Genomic DNA, 17684 nt, shown 5'->3' with positions numbered 1-17684 from the left:
ACAAGCTACTGTCTCAAGGTCCAGTACAGAGGCAGAGTATAAATCATTGGCTAATGCAACCGCCGAATTGATCTGGCTCGAGTCACTTTTGGGAGAACTTGGTGTCAAGTTATCTCAGGCGCCAATTCTATGGTGTGATAACTTAGGTGCAACATATTTATCTGCCAATCCGGTGTTCCATGCAAGGACAAAACATATTGAGATAGATTTTCATTTTGTCCGAGAAAGAGTGTTTAAGAAACAGCTACAGGTTCGGTTTATATCTACCAAAGATCAGTTAGCTGATGGCTTCACCAAAGCACTCTCTGTTGGCAAGTATGAGCTGTTTAAGAGCAATCTCAATCTTCGTCGCAAGAGAAGCTTGGATTGAGGGAGGATGTTAGAATTAGAGTTATATTCCATAGTGTGAAACGTGTTGTCCATGTATAATGTAAGCGTGGTGCACACGGTCTCGTTATCTATGATTGGAGATATTCTAGGACATGCGCTTCCATGTTTAGAGTTACCTTAATTAAGTCGTACTCCGGTTAGATCTCCAATCTTGGATTATAGCGCAAGGCAATCTCCTGCGCTCCTGTACTCTTATATATACATAACATGTAACCGTGGTGAGTCAAGATAGGCAGCCACGTTTCTTCCAACTTTACACACGGCACGGCTGTGCCCGGCGTAGAGCCTTTCGCCGGCCGTGCATCACTACTCCCCTCGATTATTTGCCACAGATCTCACTCAATATATAGCTCGTGGCTTCAGACGCCGCTGTGAGCCGCTGCTTCAGACGCCGCAGCGCGTGTGCGGAGAACGTGTATGTTCGCCGGATGAGTTTGGGCGTCGGACCTTGTTGCTTCGGCACAATATGCGTACATATGCGTACATCACGTTTGTATAGAATTCTTTTCCTAGCAAACAGGAGATAAGAAACTTTTTTTCTTCAGCTAAAATAATCTAGTAGTTTATTTATAAGAAAAACAGATCTAAAAACTTTATACTTGTATATATAGTTAATTAAAAAGAAAACCAGCAAAAACCCTAGCATCGCCGGCATGGCTAAAACAATTAACCCAAAATGATGTAGCCCACTGCAAGTCACCATAGCCGAGCTGCTTTGACTCCTTGTAATGGATCAGTCTATAAACCTCAAAGTCACAACACACATCTGCAAGGAAAAATGACACCGTCCTAGAAGAGACGATCATTGAACATGGTTATTGCCAATCAGTATCACACCCCGCCACGGAGCACCTCTGACTTTAGCGGAGTTGCGAGGAGATGAGAACTAACTAGATTATGGCCCGTTTGGTAAGTCAATCTGGACATGATGCCTCGGTAAGTCAATGGTGTCAATGAAACGCGCCAAAGCCCCTGTTTGGTAGGGATTCATGGGCAGCTTCTGAAGCTGTTTTCTGGCTAGCTCCAAATGGGCACTTTTGATAGAGCTTCACCGATGAAGCCCTACCAAATCCGGTCTCACAAGCGTGGGGTATGGGATAAAGATGAGAAAATCAGCTTCGTCCAACTTCATCACACACTAGTGCCACCCCCCCCCCCCCCCGCCCCGCCCCGTGTGGCCTTGGGTAGATTTGCGACGGTGGTCGGCTCATGGAGGGGCGACGACAGCCAGGGGTGCGCGTGCGCGGAGTCGTCAGTGGCGCCGGGCGAGGTGGGAGAGGGGGATGGGGGAGCCGCGTTGGGTGAAAGTAGCCTCGCCGGGTCGTGCGGAGTGCAACCCTTTTTGCGGTGATAGGTGCGAGCTCGGCTGGCGCTTGGGCACGGAGATCCACCAAGGCCAGAGTTTAGAGATTGAGCGGGGGCTAGGGAGACGAGCTCGGGCCTCGGGCGAGAGGGGAGGCTGGCTAAATGGATAAGGAAGAAAGTGAAACCGTGAAAGAATTAGGAAAGAGAAAAAAGGAAAAAAGAGGGGGGGGGGGGGGCTTTTTGGTCATTTCATATCTTTTGTCTATCGTAAGAAGCTATTTTGCTAAACGATTCACTAAAGCAAATTCAACTCCACCAATAAAGGTACTTCTAGAGCCAAAGCCAAAAACAACTTCATTAATGAAGCTGAGCTGTACCGAATAGACCCTATGTTAGCTACGGTCTCTATGATAAAAATAATAGTCTTGAACTGTACTATAGTGGTACTAGAGTATGTGTAGCTGTTATATATTTATTTAAGCTGGTGTGATAGAGATGTGATGAAACATAAGTACTTTTAGTTCTTCTGTTCTTTGCCTTGAACTCTGTACTCCCTATAGTACCTAAAACTAGCCACAGTATATGTCCAAAACCAAATACAGGAACTCAGCATCGGTAAAGAACTCGAGACAAGCTGCAATGCGCAGGCATCACGGAGAGCCGACTGAAAAAACAGCGCCGCTTTCATCTCTCATGTGCATGCATGTGACCGAACTCAGCGTGGAGGAAGCCCCCATCGAGATAGCTGCAATAAACAGCTCGATGCTTCCAACTTCTCTCCTATTTCAAAGCATCGATATTTTACGACACTATAGGCAAGGCACCCAAAAGTCAGTTATCAGCTCTGAGCCGATATTTTTTATAGTGTTAGCTTTTAGCAATGACTCATAGTATAATTAAGTCCACGTGACAATCTCATATGTTTTTAAAATATATGTATGAGCCTGACTCTTAATAAGAGCAAGTTTTTTTTTTCTCTTTTTTATTAAAATATATAAAAAAATACTTAGAGCTATCAGCCACCCATTGCGGATGCCCTTAGACTGACTCCAACGAAGGGACCCAAATACGATACCCATTTCGCTGTTATAGGTCGTCTACAGTAAAAAAACGTCGCGACCTACATATCTCCGCTCCAACAGACAGGCAGACCCAAATCCACGCGGCCGCGCCCAGGAGCGCCGCCCTGAGCACCCCGTCCAACCCCGCGGCCGTGCAGGCCGTCCCCGACGCCGGCAGATCTCGCGCCCAGGAGCGCGGCGCGGGGACGGGGCCTCCTCCCCCGGCCGAGCTCGCGCCCGACGGAGCTCGCCCCCGGCGGAGCTCGCGTCCGGCGGAGCTCGCGCCTGGCGGAGCTCGCCCCCGCGGCCCGGCCGAGCTCGCGCCCGCGCGCGGCGGAGCTCGCGCCCGCGGCTCGGCGGAGCTTGTGTCCGCGCCCGGATCCGGCCCCCTCCCTCTCATTCTTCTTCCCCAACGGAGCTCGCGCTCGACGGAGCTCACCCCCGGCGGAGCTCGCGTCCGGCGGAGCTCGCGCCTGGCGGAGCTCGCCCCCACGGTGCGGCGGAGCTCGCGCCCGCGGCTCGGCGGAGCTCGCGTCCGCGCCCGGATCCGGCCCCCCTCCCTCTCCTTCTTCTTCCCCGACGGAGCTCGCGCCCGACGGAGCTCGCCCCCGGCGGAGCTCGCGTCCGGCGTTCCGGCGAGCACTGGGCGAGCGCCAGCGAGCACCTCCGCCCCCACGCGACGCTGCTCATCACCGGCGGCAGGGGAGCGGGTCCAGATCCGGCAAGGCAGCCAAGGCGGGCGGCTCCTCTCCGCACCGGCGGCGCGCATCCTCCTGCGGCGGCGGACATGGCGACGGTGCTGCAGCGCGCCTCTCTCATCTCGCGCCTGCGAGCGGGCAAGGCACCCGGCCATGGTGGCCCTCCCCAGATCCGGGTCGGCGGTGGGGGCGCGGCGCGGATCTGGGACGGCGATGCGGAGCCCCCCTCGATGCTGGCCGCGGCGAGGCGGAGCTGCCGCGAGGCCGCCGTGTTGAGCTCCGGTCGTCCCCTTCCTCGTGGTGCTCGTGGTGGTGGGCCTGGCGGAGACGCAAAGACGCGGAGGGAGGACGTTTTTTTGCCTTCCGCGTCGCCTCCGACGCAAAATGCGTGCTGTGTTTGCCTACTCCGTTGGAGCTTGTTTTTCGCGGTCAAAACACTGTGCACGACACAATTTTGGGGATAGGTCGCGTTATTGGAGACAGTCTTATAAAGTTGCTAGCCGTTGACCAAAGCTGTTGCCATTTTCGGGCACGTGAAGCGCAGGAACAATGTCAGAAAACTAGTATATATATACAAATATGTTTGGTTTAGGCGTGACCTCACCCTGGGCAAGTCCGGCGCCACCTGCCGCAACAGCCTGCTGGCCAACTCCTCGTCGCCGTCGAAGCGAACCAACCTACGGTCATGGAGCGGCTGCGGCTCCGTTCCATGGCCATGCGAGCTGGCAGCCACCCCCGACGCGGCCCACATCTCCATGAACCGAAAGAAGCCGATCCCGTCCATGCATGGCGGCGTGGTTCAGGGCCACCCCTAGCTAGCGCTATCCCCCCGCTCCCTCCCACAAACTCCGTCACCCGCCACACACGGGATGTTCTGTTTGGAGCTTACTCGGCCTCAAACACCGGCGTCGGCTACAGGGCATACAGAACATACCTGCGCTGCAAACACCGGCGCCGGGAGCTCCTCCCGGCGGATATCCGGCACGAGCTGCGGAAGTGCGTCATCGTCCAGGCCCACGACGAGCCTGGCGAAGTCGAGAACGGTCTCCGACTCGAGGAACGCAACGCCGGTGTCGTCGCTGCAGACGATGGAGACCGTGCCCAGCTCCGGCGAGTAGGCGACCTCGCCGGCTAACGGGTGGAACGCTGAGAGGACCGCTGCGAGGGAGGAGCTGAGCGCGCGGACGACGTCCGAGAAGGCGACCTGAGCAGCAGCGGGGAAGAGGTAGACGTGGCAGACGGGTGGCAGCGCGCGTCTAGTGGGGACAGCGGCACGCGGCGGCGCCCGGAGGCAAGCGGGACGACGGTGCTGGTGGCGCGCCTCATCGTGCGCACGGCGGGCGGTGGCATGCTTCAACGACGAGTAGCTACGACTGCTAGCTAGAGGCTCCAAATAAAGCACAATCGAGCTAGCTTGCTTGCTGCCTAAAAATCGTGCCCGACGACTGACCGGCTACCTAATCACAGATCACATCATGACGACTGACCCTGTTTGCTTGTTTTGGCCGTCTTACTGTCTTAGCATCAGGAAGGATCCTGAAATGTTTGTTTCTAATCAGGGGTGGCTCTTTTCACTGGTACTGTGTTCTCCTGTTGCACTAGTCATGATCGCAATTATGGAAGCAAAAATACGAGCGGGTACTTAATATAAGAACAGAGAGCAGCACCACAAGTGCGGATTATTTTTTGCTCAGGGAGTTATGTCTATTACTAGCAGTTGTTTTTCTTTCCTGAATTGGTGAAACTCCGACGCGCGGCTCGGCTAGGGCGAGGGCGCACGAGCAGGTGGGCGCGAGGGTGGCGGACGCAAGGCCGGTGCAGCACTGGCGAGCGGCTCGACACGTGCAGATGGGCGCGCATCGGTGCCGCCGTCGAGGCCGGAGAAGTCCGTGGCAGCTATGGCCGCCGTCAGCATCACGGTGAACATCGGCGACGGGGCTTCCGCTAGGCTGTGGACTGATAGCTGGGCGTCCGTGGGACCTTTGTGTCACTACGCCCCAAATCTGTACGCGGCTATCTCAAGGGCACGACGAGCACGCAGGTGCTCGTGCAGTACCTCCGTACGTGTGGAGTCTTCTCCGTGGGGTCATCCTCGATCCTTTACAGGAAGACCGCTTTGTTTGGAGATGGACCGCTGATGGCAGTACTCGGCATCGTCCGCGTACAGGGCTTTCTTCGCTAGATCAGCTTCGCTGTTGGGAGCTAAGGAGCTGTGGAAGACTAAAGCGCCAGCGCGTGTCAAGTTCTTTTTCTGGCTTGCGCTGCACCACCGGCTTTGGACCGCGGAGCGTCGCAAAAGGCATGGCCTGCAGGATGATGATGCTTGTGTCCTCTGCGGCCAGGAGTCAGAGACCGCTGATCATTTGTTCATCGGCTGTGTCCTTACCAGGGAGGTCTGGTTCGCGCTGCTGGCGCCGCTCGGCTTGACGGTGCTTGCTCCGGGACATACTGAGGATGCGACTTCTTGGTGGCTCCGTCAGCGTCTCCGGATTGATGCAGCGGGTCGACCGGCTTTCGACTCAATGATACTGCTCATCTCCTGGGTCATCTGGAAGGAGAGGAACAGCAGGACATTCTCGCGGGACGCAGCAGGAATTCAAGAGCTACGTCTGAAGGTTCAAGATGCAGACGATTGGGTGAAAGCAGGGTTCAAGATGCTCTCGGTATTCACTCCTTACTGGTCGCAAAACTAGGGTGCATTGTAATCCAATTGTAATGTATCTAGTAGATAGGAGTGCTGTTCTTGGGCGACCTTGATAGTTACTCGCCATCGGGGTTGTGCCAAGTTGTTGTTCTAAACTTTTCTCTCAATGAAATACGGATGAATGGCCCAATCTCAGAAAAAATAAACGAGTAATAGTAGTACAACATAAATTTGAATGGCAACACCAGATGAGTGGCATTATAATATTGCTGTATGTAATGAAGCAATCGGATTGCGATTACCAGAAACAGTAAGTTTGCCGTGTGCCACAGGCACTCGGCAAAGGCCACATTACACTCGGCAAATGATTTGACGAGTGTAACACTCGGCAAAGAGCACACGATATCTACAGTACCGGCAAACAGTAGCTTTGCCGAGTGTTTTCTATTGGGCACTCGGCAAAGACTTTGCCGAGAGCTCAAAACAACACTCGGCGAAAAAACGTACGTGACGGAGGGGAAACGGTCACGGCACGTTTGCCGAGTGTCAACGGTTAGACACTCGGCAAAGATTTCCTTTTTGCCGTGTGTCAAACTTGGGGCCCTCGGCAAAGCTGTCCAGTTTGCTGTGTGTCAAATAGTGACACTCGGCAAACTTACTACGTTTGCCATGTGCCACAATATGAGCACTCGGCAAAGCCCGTTCCAAAATCGACAGAATTTGACTTCTTTGCCGAGTGTCAAAGGGCTGACACTCGGCAAACATGCTATTTTTAAGTCCAGAATGTACAGAATGATGCCGCGTGTCCACTTTGCTGAGTGTTTTACAGCTGACACTCGGCAAAAGAGGTCTTTGCCGAGTGTAACACTCGGCAAAACTGCCACAAATAATCATTTTAATTGGTTCGGTCACAGCCACGTACCACATTCAAATAAACATCACATCCATCACAAATAGTTCACAATAGGCATCACAGACAATTCATATAGATATATCGACAACACATAGATGCAAATAAACTTCAGAATCCACAAATAGTAGTCATAGCTCATTCACAACCACAAAGTGGTCACAGGTAATCCACAAATGCAAATACAAATAAAATCACAAGTACTTAGGCCACTAGTTCACTGCGACAGGGCTTCACTTGGGCCACGAGTTCCACTGCGACGGGGCTGGGGCATGAGGCTCATTCGATGCCGCCGATTGATGCTGCACAAAGGAGAAGGGATTGGCATGAAGGTCATCATCGACAAGATTAATATCAAGGTAAACACATATTTTAAATAACTTTACTCTCTTTCAAAGGATACAAAGTAAGATTGATTCTGCATAAACTAGATTATAAGGTTGTAAAGCGACTCGACTCACGGTGCCTGAAACAGTATTTGGAGCAGGAGCAGGAGGGGCTGGAAACGGTGGTGGAGGTTGACCGATTGCAACATAAACACCCTCATATATTCAAACATCTGTAGCTCCATCCTCTGCTGTTCTGCCGCCATCTCTGCCTCCATCCTCTGGCGCTCTGCCTTCGTCCTCTGGCGCTCTGCCTCCATCTTCGCCTCTAGCTCCTCCCGGCGCCTCGTTTCTTGTTCTAGCTAAGCCTACAATATTTCATCCCAATGTTACAATGCAATGCAAAAGTATGTAAAAATCAATGAACGATAAATAAAACAGAAATAACCTGAAGTGCGTTCATCTGGAACCGTGTAGAGTCCGGCCGTGGGCGTATCGCTGGACTGGAACCCGTGCTCCGTGCTCGAATCTGAGAGAGAGTGGGAGTACTGGCCGTGTCGATGGTGTCGTCACCAATCCAGAACCGGCCATGCTTCTTGCCTCCTCCCGCCCTCATGACCACTTCTCCATCAAGGTCATGGGCGCTCGGATCGTACTCTGGGCCACAGACCTCCCATGCCATCGATGTGTATCCTTCGAGACGGCTAGGGACGGACTCGTTGCTGTACGCCGAGGGCGGGTCCTCTAGGTTGTAGGCGACGTCGGACGTCGCCTTCCCCTTGTGGGCCAAAGCATATGCCATGAACTGGGTGCAGGACTGGCCACCATGTGACGCCGACTGCAAAAAAAGCAATATGATTAGAAATTATGCAGAGTTGAGCCTTAGAATAAAGAAATGAATTCGCATACCCATCTAGCCGTGTATTCTGAGAGGTTGAGGTTGCCTTGATGGTGTGTTGGACCCGGCATCAGCAAACGCCGCTCCCGGCAAGCGTTGTGATTCTCCTGCCACGCAGGGTCGCACCACCTTTCCACCTTCCAGGCCCAACACTGCATATCGTAGGCGCACCAACACGGAGGCACCTACGTCATCAAGTATATGACATATAAGAAGATGAAATTAAGCGCAAATAATCTCAGAAAAAATAAGTATTGATGTTCTATATTTACCTTCATGTATTGTTCCGAGGTCAGGCTCATGGCTCTTGCCGCCTTTTTAGTGATCCTCTCGGCAAGAAATTCCGCGTGGTATTGGATCACGGCCTGGATGCGCGCCTCGTAGTGCATGTCCTTGGCGAGTTTCTTGGTGGCTTTGTCAGCCACAGCATCCGCCTTAGCCTCATATCCCTCCTCGCATTTAAAGAAATCCTGCATATGTAATGCGATGTATCCAGTCATTAATGTCCAATCAATGCGATGTATTGAGCAATGTAATGTGAGAAAGACTTACCCAAAGCTCGGCCTTGACACGCTGTGCCTTATCGGCGAAACACCTACCCTCTCGATCAATTGTGTCGGAGACGGCGGTATATTGGGCCCAAGTGTAGGCCGGCTCGACAGTTCCGCCGAACTGCACCAGGCCAGGGAACTTGTCCTTGATCAAAAGACCAAGGATGCCGTTCACATGGCGTGCGTGATCACCCCCACCGACCTTTCTCCAACCCCTGTCCAAGTGATTAAGATAAATTATTAGTTTCTATTATAATTTTGAACATATCAAATGAAAAATTAGTGATAACATATAAAGTTACTTACTTCTCTCCATCAGGTCGAATCAGCGGACGTCTGTCAAAAGGTATCGGTCGCTTCGGGAGGGTCGAGGGACCTCGCAACCACACACCTGTACTAGAGGAAGAGGTACCCCCTGCCTCCTCCTCCATCCCTGCCTCCTCCTGCACCCCTGCCTCCTCCTCCACCTTGAAAGGATCAAGATGCCCAAGAGGGGGGGGGTTGAATTGGGCTAATTTTAAATTTTCTTGCAACAATTAAATCCTACGGTTAGCCCAATTAACCCCTTGTGCCTAGAAAAGTATTTCTATCAATCTAACGCACAAAGGACTTGCAACCTATGCTCCAAACTTACTCTAGCATGGCAATTCTATGAATATAAAAACAAGTATTGAATTGCTCAAAGTAAATGCTCAAAGTAAATGGAGAGAGAGGAACGCGGCGATGTTTTGCCAAGGTATCGGAGAGTCGCCACTCCCCACTAGTCCTCGTTGGAGCACCCGCGCAAGGGTGTAGCTCCCCCTTGATCTGCGCAAGGATCAAGTGCTCTCTACGGGTTGATTCTTCAACACTCCGTCGCGGTGAATCACCCACAAACGCTCACAACTTTAGTTGGGTCACCCACAAGCTCCGCCGGGTGATCACCAAGCTCCCAATCACCACCAAGCCGTCTAGGTGATGGCGATCACCAAGAGTAACAAGCATGAACTCTCACTTGACCACATGAAGCCTAATGAAAACGGTGGATGCACACTTTGCTACTCTTAATTCACCAATAAGGCTACTCTCTTGGATTCTCAAATCTCAATCACCTCACTAGGACCTTGCTCTTCTTGGCACTGACAAACGTATTTCTCAGCTGTTGGAATGAGCAAAAGTAACTCCACACACGAGTGGAGCTTCTATTTATAAGGTAGCCTGAAAAACAAACCGTTATGTGCCTCTGCGGAGTGACCGGACGCTCCGGTCATGTTGACCGGATGCTCTGGTCAATTCAACCCGCACACCAGTGATTAAGTGTTGACCGGACGCTGACAGGGTCCGGTCACCACTGACCGGACGCGTCTGGTCCCATTTTTCCCTCACTGGATGCTTACTGTACTCGATCGGATGCTTGATCCTCAGGGTTCGGTCAGTATTGACCGGACATGTCCGGTCGCAGATTCACTCTTCTAGAACCTTACTGGAGTCGACCGGACGCTGCCTCTCAGTGTCCGATCACTTGACCACTCAGCGCCCGGTCACGCCAGACGCAATCTCCTTGATCAAATGAACTGACCGAACCCTGCGGCCAGCGTCCGGTCGCACCGGAGCCAACGTCTGGTCGGCATTTGACCCTCCATTCACTTCTAACTCTCAATCATATGTGAATGAAGTTTGCTCCAAAGGATCTTAGGCATATGTAGGAGCTACCTAGCGCTAGTTTTAATAAGTGTGCACCACACCTAACTCACTAGACTCATCTAGGTCAAGCTACCCGTCCATACCCCCCTTAATAGTACGGCCAAAGGAAAAAAAGTCCTAAACTACTCTAAGTGTCACTCCAACTCCAATTGACACTTAGAACTAGTCATCCTTAACCTTGTCGTCCATCCTTTGAAAACCGAAACGATTTCCATCGTAGGGGCATGACCACCTCGATTGCCCAATTGATCCCCATTAGCATGACCTAACTTAATTGCCTCTGCAAAACACACGTTAGTCATAGTAATCTTGTATTGTCATTAATCGCCGAAACCCAACTAGGGGCCTAGATGCTTTCAATCTCCCCCTTTTTGGTGATTGATGACAATACCACCTCGAGTATGTGAAAGAGTGAGGTTTTTGACATGCTTGGTTCATATAAGCTTTTGTCAATAAGAACAAAAAGTTAGGCAAGCTTATATGACCCAGGCCAACATAATGTACTCAAAGGATATGAGATAAGCATGAGTACAAATAATAAAGCTCATTTGCATCGGAGTAAAGCGCGGAAGCAAAAGCAAATGAGCATAACACAAGTGATATGACATATCAATGAATTCAAAGTAGAGAGCACACATGTCATATATCACAATCATGTAGATATCACTATCACATAGATATAATAGTATGCATGAAAGTAAACACACGAATGCATAATAGTAATAGTGTATCACACAAATAAAACTCCAAATATATATAATAGACTAATAGCTAACTAGACTCCCCCTAAAAGTCGCTCCCCCTGAGTGTACATACTCGAACCCTCTCCCCCTTTGGCGTCAAACACCAAAACCTAAGGGTCGGTCGGTGGGGCTGCAGCGGACGAGCCGGGCGCTGAGGTATGAGGAGCAAGCTGGAACTGAGCGCCATCATCATCTGACCCTGAGCTCTGTACTGACTAACCCTCTGTGGCTGGAAGCATCGCTGAAGTGGTCTGGGTCTGAGCTGGGGCAGGTGCTGCCTGTGATGCTGCTGGTATATCTGTCGTAGGATCTGAAGATGAGACAAAAGAAGGGAGCCTCTGAGTAGTCACGACGACGGGAGCTGCTGTAGAAGGACCTAGGCATACATATGTGGCGGTGTAGGCATCCCTGTCAACTCGCTAAAAGATGCTCCAAGACTCCTGGAGACTGACGTGTCAGGCACAAATAGCGAGGGTGACTGGTCCGGTGTGAAGCCCGTCTGAAATGGTGTGAACTGTGGGGATGCCACTGGCGAGGATAACCACTGGGACACCTGTACTGTGGGAGAAGCAAATGGAGCTGGAGGCTGTCCCTGACTCTGAAGCCCACTAGGCTGTACTGCTGGAGTCGTCATAGTGGTAGTAGGCTGACCAATCTGGGGCGAAAGCTGTGGCTGTGGGGCCCCAATGACTGTCACTACATGCTGCATGAATCCCAAAAACTGCTGCTGCATGAGTAATTGCTGCTGATGCATCTGCTGCTACTGCTGCTGCTGGAGTACCTGTTGCTGTCGCTGGAACTTGTCCTGACGAGCCTGAAACTGTGCAAAGTTGGCAGCGGTCTCCTGAGCCTGTCTAGCCTGATCCTGCTGCATCCGCTCAAGGATAGCAATCAAGGCGGGGTCCGTCTGTGGTGTAGGTGGAGCGGAGCTGGAACTGCCGGCCTCTGCATCATGTCTGCGTGGAGGCATATGAGGAATAGGCATGTAGTCATCATCCGAACTGTCACTAGACTCGCTCCTCTCCTCCTGAGCCTCAAGCTACTCCTCCTCAGTAGCGGCTATGCCTCTGATAATCTTGTCCTGCTGAGCTACAGACTCTGGTACATCTGGACGACGGCGAGGCTGAGTGGGTGCCTGTGGTGTGCTATGCCTGATCCTCCGTGCCATGTTATAAGCTGGAAACTCTATGGTGGCACCTCTGTACTCTGCAACCATCTCCGGTGTCCTAACTTGCACAGCCTTGAGAATAAGGAATGTGATCCAATGTGTATATGGAAGCTGCCTGCGACCCTTGAAGCCCTCAGCTATCGTGTCCTCCATCTCAGATAGAAGAAGATCCCAAATATCGAACACTGTCTGCTGCATCAGGGCATTGAGGAGCCAAAGCTGGAGGTGAGTCAAACCCTCTCTGTATCCCATCCTGGGAAGTAGTGTCCTCCTTATGATAGCCTCTAGCACTCTAGCTGTAGGAGTAAGGTCACTGGGGTTCCTCCTCGACCCCTCACCAAAGGGCTCCTTGAAGCAATGGTGCACAAGATCTGTAGTTGGCACCAAACCACCATGAGGATGCCTGAGAGGCTCTTGCTGTCCATAACATACCTCATGTAACCTGACAGGCTGCTCCTGTAGCCTCAGTATCTCCCTGGCCCTATGACTCATCATCCTGTAGTCTCTGCCTCTGAATGCAAAGTGTATAAAGTTATGATGCGGGTCAATGTAGAGCGAAGCATAGAACTGCCGAACCCAAGATGGTACATACAATCCTGTCCGGCCAATCAGATCTGTCAGCCCCGGCAGATATGCAAGGTAGGGGCGAATGTGCTGTCCAGCTGCTGCGACTATAGCCTCTATGCTACAGACTCTCTGAGATCTAAAGACTGCTCCACTGTTCAGATAGGCATTATAAAAATCCTCCTGCAGTGGCGTGTAGAAACCCTCTGCTACTCTCTCATCCCTCCTAGGTGGAAACCACACATCAAACTCCATGAAGCAAAGCTGCTGAACCTGCTTGGCCATGGCGGCCCTCAAGTCAAGGTGGGTCACTGGAGGTGGACCATGTGGTCTAGGCGGTGGACGAGATCCCCTCCGCTGAATCGGTGGCCTCGGTGAGACTGGAACATGGGAATGACCAGAGCGGCATAGCTGTGGCTGGGGTGCCTGCTCAGTCTCCTCGGCCTCCTGGCCCTCCTCACCCTCCTGAGGCTGCTGTGACTGCTGTCCCTCCTGTGTCTCCTGAGCTGGCTGAGGCTCTGCTGGTGGGGGCTGCTGCTGTGACTCTTGCTATGACTCCCCCTGAGGCTGAGGATCCACAATGGGAAGACGTCGTCCTACCATCATGACAGTCCCAGATGGACTACCATGAAGACGCTCAATCTGCTTAAGTCTACCCTACGCCTCTGATGACAGATGATCTGCAATGACAACTCCACTATGGGCTCCTCCTCTCTCGGCATGCTCTACGGCCTCCGCAACTGCTGCTGCTCTCGCTGTCTCTGCATCAGGGTACTTGCGCTTCTTTGATGCAGTCTTCTTTGTCGCCTTGCCTTTAGGTCCTACAGGCTGGCGAGGCAGGGGCCTCCGATCCTCATCTCCTGGACCACCACCAACATTCTTGGTGCGAGCCATCTGATCTGACTAGAACCACTGCCGCTGAAAAGACCAACTGTCCACTGACACTTTCGAGGCTTGGCCTCGATCCGTACTCGCGAGCTTGGCTCCGAGTTGACTATAAACTGCTACTGACACCTCAACGGCACCGGCTCGCTGCACGATGGAATAGAAGGATATACAAGTAAATACGATATATCTAATAGATGTGAAACCCTATGAGAGCAAGCAATGTAGGTACGAACCCTACTAGAAATGTGTTCATCAATGACTATTTAGTCATGACGCTTACAAATTTCGTCACAGAACAAGCGCTTTCTATGACGAAATTTCCAGCTTCGTCATAAGTAACAAGTGACGGAGCTTTGGCACGAAGAATAATGACGAAAACAAAAGAATCGTCATAAAACAACAAAACTAAATTGTCATAGATCGTTTGGCTTGTGTACCACCTCGAGGACGTGGCGCCGTGGTCCCACCAGCAGGTCCCACCTCGAGGATGTGGCGATGTGGTCCCACCATTGGGTCCCAACCTCGAAGACGTGGCGATGCGGTCCCACCAGCGGGTCTTAGCCTGAGGACGTGGCGGCGAACAAGTGGGGCAGCGTGGCCCACACGGTCCAGCTGGACCTGCATCCTTCCGCCTCCCTTTTTTTTGCCAAAAAATAGCGCACGCAGGGAGATTCGAACCCGCGACCTGCTGCTAGACATGTTGGTGCGTTACCAATGGAGCACTCGCTGTTTTGTGATAAAGGCATGCATGTTTTTCTATTTGTAAACGTATAACATGATAATTGAAACTTGGTTCCCTAAATTGAATTGATCACAGTTCATGGGCCCTAAACCCATGATCACACGGACGTGGGCGCAGACAAACCCTCGCGCCATGAGAGTAGCATCGGGCGAGCACAGCAGATCAACGCCGGCGATCGTTGGGCGGGCAGAGCAGTGCCGGCGAGCATTGGGCGGGCAGAGCAGCTCCAGTGAGCGTGGAGCGAGGAGAGCAGTGCCAGCGAGCGTGGGGCGAGGAGAGCAGCGCCGGGCAGTGGCGGCGTGCGTGGGACAGTGCGGCAGTGCCGGCGAGCGTGGGGCTGGCAGAGCAGCGCGTGGCGCGTGAGCAGAGGAGCGCTGGGTAGCAGTGGCGCTCGTGGGACAAAGCAGCGGTGGCGCGCGTGGGTCAGTGCGCCAGCGTCGGCGATCGTGGGGCGGTCAGAGCAGCGCCGGTGATCGTGGGGCGAGGAGAGCAGCGTCGGGCAGCGGCAACTTGCGTGGGACAGGGCAGCGGCAGTTTGCGTGGGACAGAGCAACGGCGGCGCGTGGGACAGAGCAGTACAAGGTTTGATTTGTTTTTGAATTTCTTTATATATATGCATGTGTTGGATGTGTTTTTGAATTTTGTTGAGTTTACTCTAATTTTAGGACTGAGTGCAAGGTTTATTTTACTCTCAAAACAGATGGATAGAAGCTGGATTTATGGGACACAATTCACACCTGCATATGTGAAAGGAGTTGAAGAGTTCATGAAATTTGTTAGTGAAAGATACCCCGAAGACAGCCACATACTTTGTCCATGCAGCAAATGTCTTAATCAAAGTTTACGGCCTCAGGATGATGTAAATGACCATATACACATTTATGGAATGTCAGCTGCATACACCAGGTGGATTCATCATGGGGAGTCGGCAAATACTGTAGTAGTTGAAAATTTGGAGCAGGAGGTCGAAGGAAGTGATCATGACTTTGGGATACATGTGGATGTGGCCGATGATGATTATGATGAGGATCACGGAGTACCAGAGATGATAGGAGATCTGTATGCTGTGGCAGAGGCTGATGGAGAACAACCAAGGTTTGCAAGAGTCCTTGAAGATGCGAAGAAGTCACTTAGCCCGGGATCTAGCCATTCAAAATTCTCTTTTCTGGTGAGGATGTTGTATATCAAGTCTCGTTATCGAATTGGCAATACATCATTTTCCACAATGCTGAAGTTGTTGTCATCAGGATACCCTCAGAGTGAGTTGCCAAAATCATATGATGAGGCCAAGAAATATCTTGGAGAACTGGGCCTTGGTTTCGAAAACATCCATGTGTGCAAGAACAATTGTGTGTTGTTTCGGAAGAGGTATTATAAAGAGAATGTGTGCCCAGTATGCAAGGCGTCTAGATGGCAAGATGAAACTAGGAACAAGCGGGTTCCACACAAGGTATTGAGGCATTTTCCACTTTTGCCAAGGTTGAAAAGAATTTTTGCTTCAAAGCGCACTTCTGAGGAAACACAATGGCACAAGAAAACGAGGACGCCAGTCGACAATGTAATGAGCCATCCAGCTGATGGAGAAGCATGGAAGGAGTTTGACATGAGGGAACCAACCTTTGCAGATGATTCGAGGAACCTGAGGCTTGCCTTAGCTACCGATGGATTCAATCCATTTGGCAACATGAGTACGCAGTACAGTATGTGGCCAGTGCTTCTGACACCGCTGAATCTCCCACCATGGGAATGCGTGAATCCAGCAAACTGCTTTATGTCTTTACTCATCCCAGGTACAAAATCTCCAGGAAAGGATTTTGATTTGTTCCTTGAGCCCCTAATTGAAGAACCGCTCGATCTATGGAAGGGTGTCAGTACCTACGATGCATGTACTGGTCGGAAGTTTAACCTTCGTGCTGCCGTGCTATGGTGTATACATGATTTTCCAGCGTTGAGCACATTATCAGGGCGAACAACAAAAGGGTATTATGCATGCATTCATAGCGACAATGATCCGTTGTCTTGGGCAATAAGGAGTAAAATATGTTACATTGGACATCGTCGTTACCTTCCAAGGACACATGCATGATGGAGAAGCTTGGCTTTTGATGGTAAGCATGAAAACAAAGATCAGCCAGGCAAGTTCACTTTGGAGGAGGTCCTAGAGGAGCTAGAGAAGGTGAAAGATGTCAGGCCAGGAAAGCATCCTGAAATTATTGGAAATAAAAGGAAGCACAATGAGGGTCCAAGGATTTATAGCCGCAAAGTTGGGTTGTGGAGATTGCCATATTGGAAACATTTGAAGCTTCCACATAACCTCGATGTGATGCACATAGAGAAAAACATATGTGAAAACATTCTTGTCACATTACTCAATGTGCAGGGCAAGACCAAGGACACAACCAATGCTAGGCTAGATTTGCATGATATGGGCATAAAACCTGAATTGCACTTACAGCAGCATGGCAACTCAGTCACTGCTCCACCTGCTCCGTATGTCTTGGGGAAGGATCAGAAAATCGAGTTCTACAAGTTTCTCAAAGGTATCAAGTTTCCTGATGGATATGCGGCTAACCTAGCAAGATACATAAGTGAAGATGGTTCGAAGGTGTAGGGAAAGCTGAAAACACATTCTTGCCACATACTCCTGCAAAGAATCATACCTGCTGGCCTAAGAGGACTGGTGAGGAAGGATGTATATGAAGCAGTTGCAGAGCTCGGGACCTTCTTCAGGTAACTATGCAGTAGAAATCTAAGGATTGATGTTGTCAAACGGCTAAAAGAAGAAATTCCATTGATCCTATGCAAGCTTGAGAAAATCTTTCCACCTGCCTTCTTTGATGTCATGGTGCACTTGGCTGTCCATCTTCCTGATGAGGCACTGCTAAGAGGACCTGTTCAGTACGGATGGATGTACCCAATAGAAAGGCGGCTAGGCACTTTGAAGAATTTTGTAAGGAACAGGGCTAGGCCAGAAGGATCAATTGCTGAGGCATATATGGCAAGTGACACCTTGACTTTTTGTTCTAGGTATATGGAGGATATTGACAATAGATTTAACCATGATGATGGTAGTGATGGAGAGATGCCATTGCCTGATGACATCTCTGTTTTTA

At 51.2% G+C, this 17684-nt stretch overlaps 1 protein-coding gene and 1 pseudogene across 1 annotated transcript; one reads left to right on the top strand and one right to left on the bottom strand.

Annotated features, from left to right (window-relative positions):
* Positions 1–636: 636 nt before the first annotated feature.
* Positions 637–4804, bottom strand: LOC136479355 (spermidine hydroxycinnamoyl transferase-like; annotated as a pseudogene).
* A 548-nt stretch (positions 4805–5352) lies between these two features.
* On the top strand, positions 5353–6147 carry LOC136479354 (uncharacterized). Its single transcript, XM_066477246.1, has 2 exons — positions 5353–5459; positions 5622–6147. The coding sequence occupies exons 1-2, from the start codon at positions 5353–5355 to the stop codon at positions 6145–6147; spliced, it is 633 nt and encodes a 210-aa protein (XP_066333343.1).
* Positions 6148–17684: the final 11537 nt, after the last annotated feature.

Source organism: Miscanthus floridulus, chromosome 9 (genome assembly GCF_019320115.1).
Source record: "Miscanthus floridulus cultivar M001 chromosome 9, ASM1932011v1, whole genome shotgun sequence".
NCBI lineage: Eukaryota > Viridiplantae > Streptophyta > Magnoliopsida > Poales > Poaceae > Miscanthus > Miscanthus floridulus.
The sequence above is the reverse complement of the archived record's forward strand: the minus strand, read 5'-3'. Positions and strand labels throughout refer to the sequence as shown.

Excerpts from the sequence above, each read along its gene's own strand:
- LOC136479354 (XM_066477246.1), top strand. The coding sequence starts at position 5,353 with ATGGCCGCCGTCAGCATCACGGTGAACATCGGCGACGGGGCTTCCGCT. Across the intron at positions 5,460-5,621 it reads TGTCACTACGCCCCAAATCT|GGCTTTCTTCGCTAGATCAG; the intron begins GTACGCGGCTAT and ends GTCCGCGTACAG.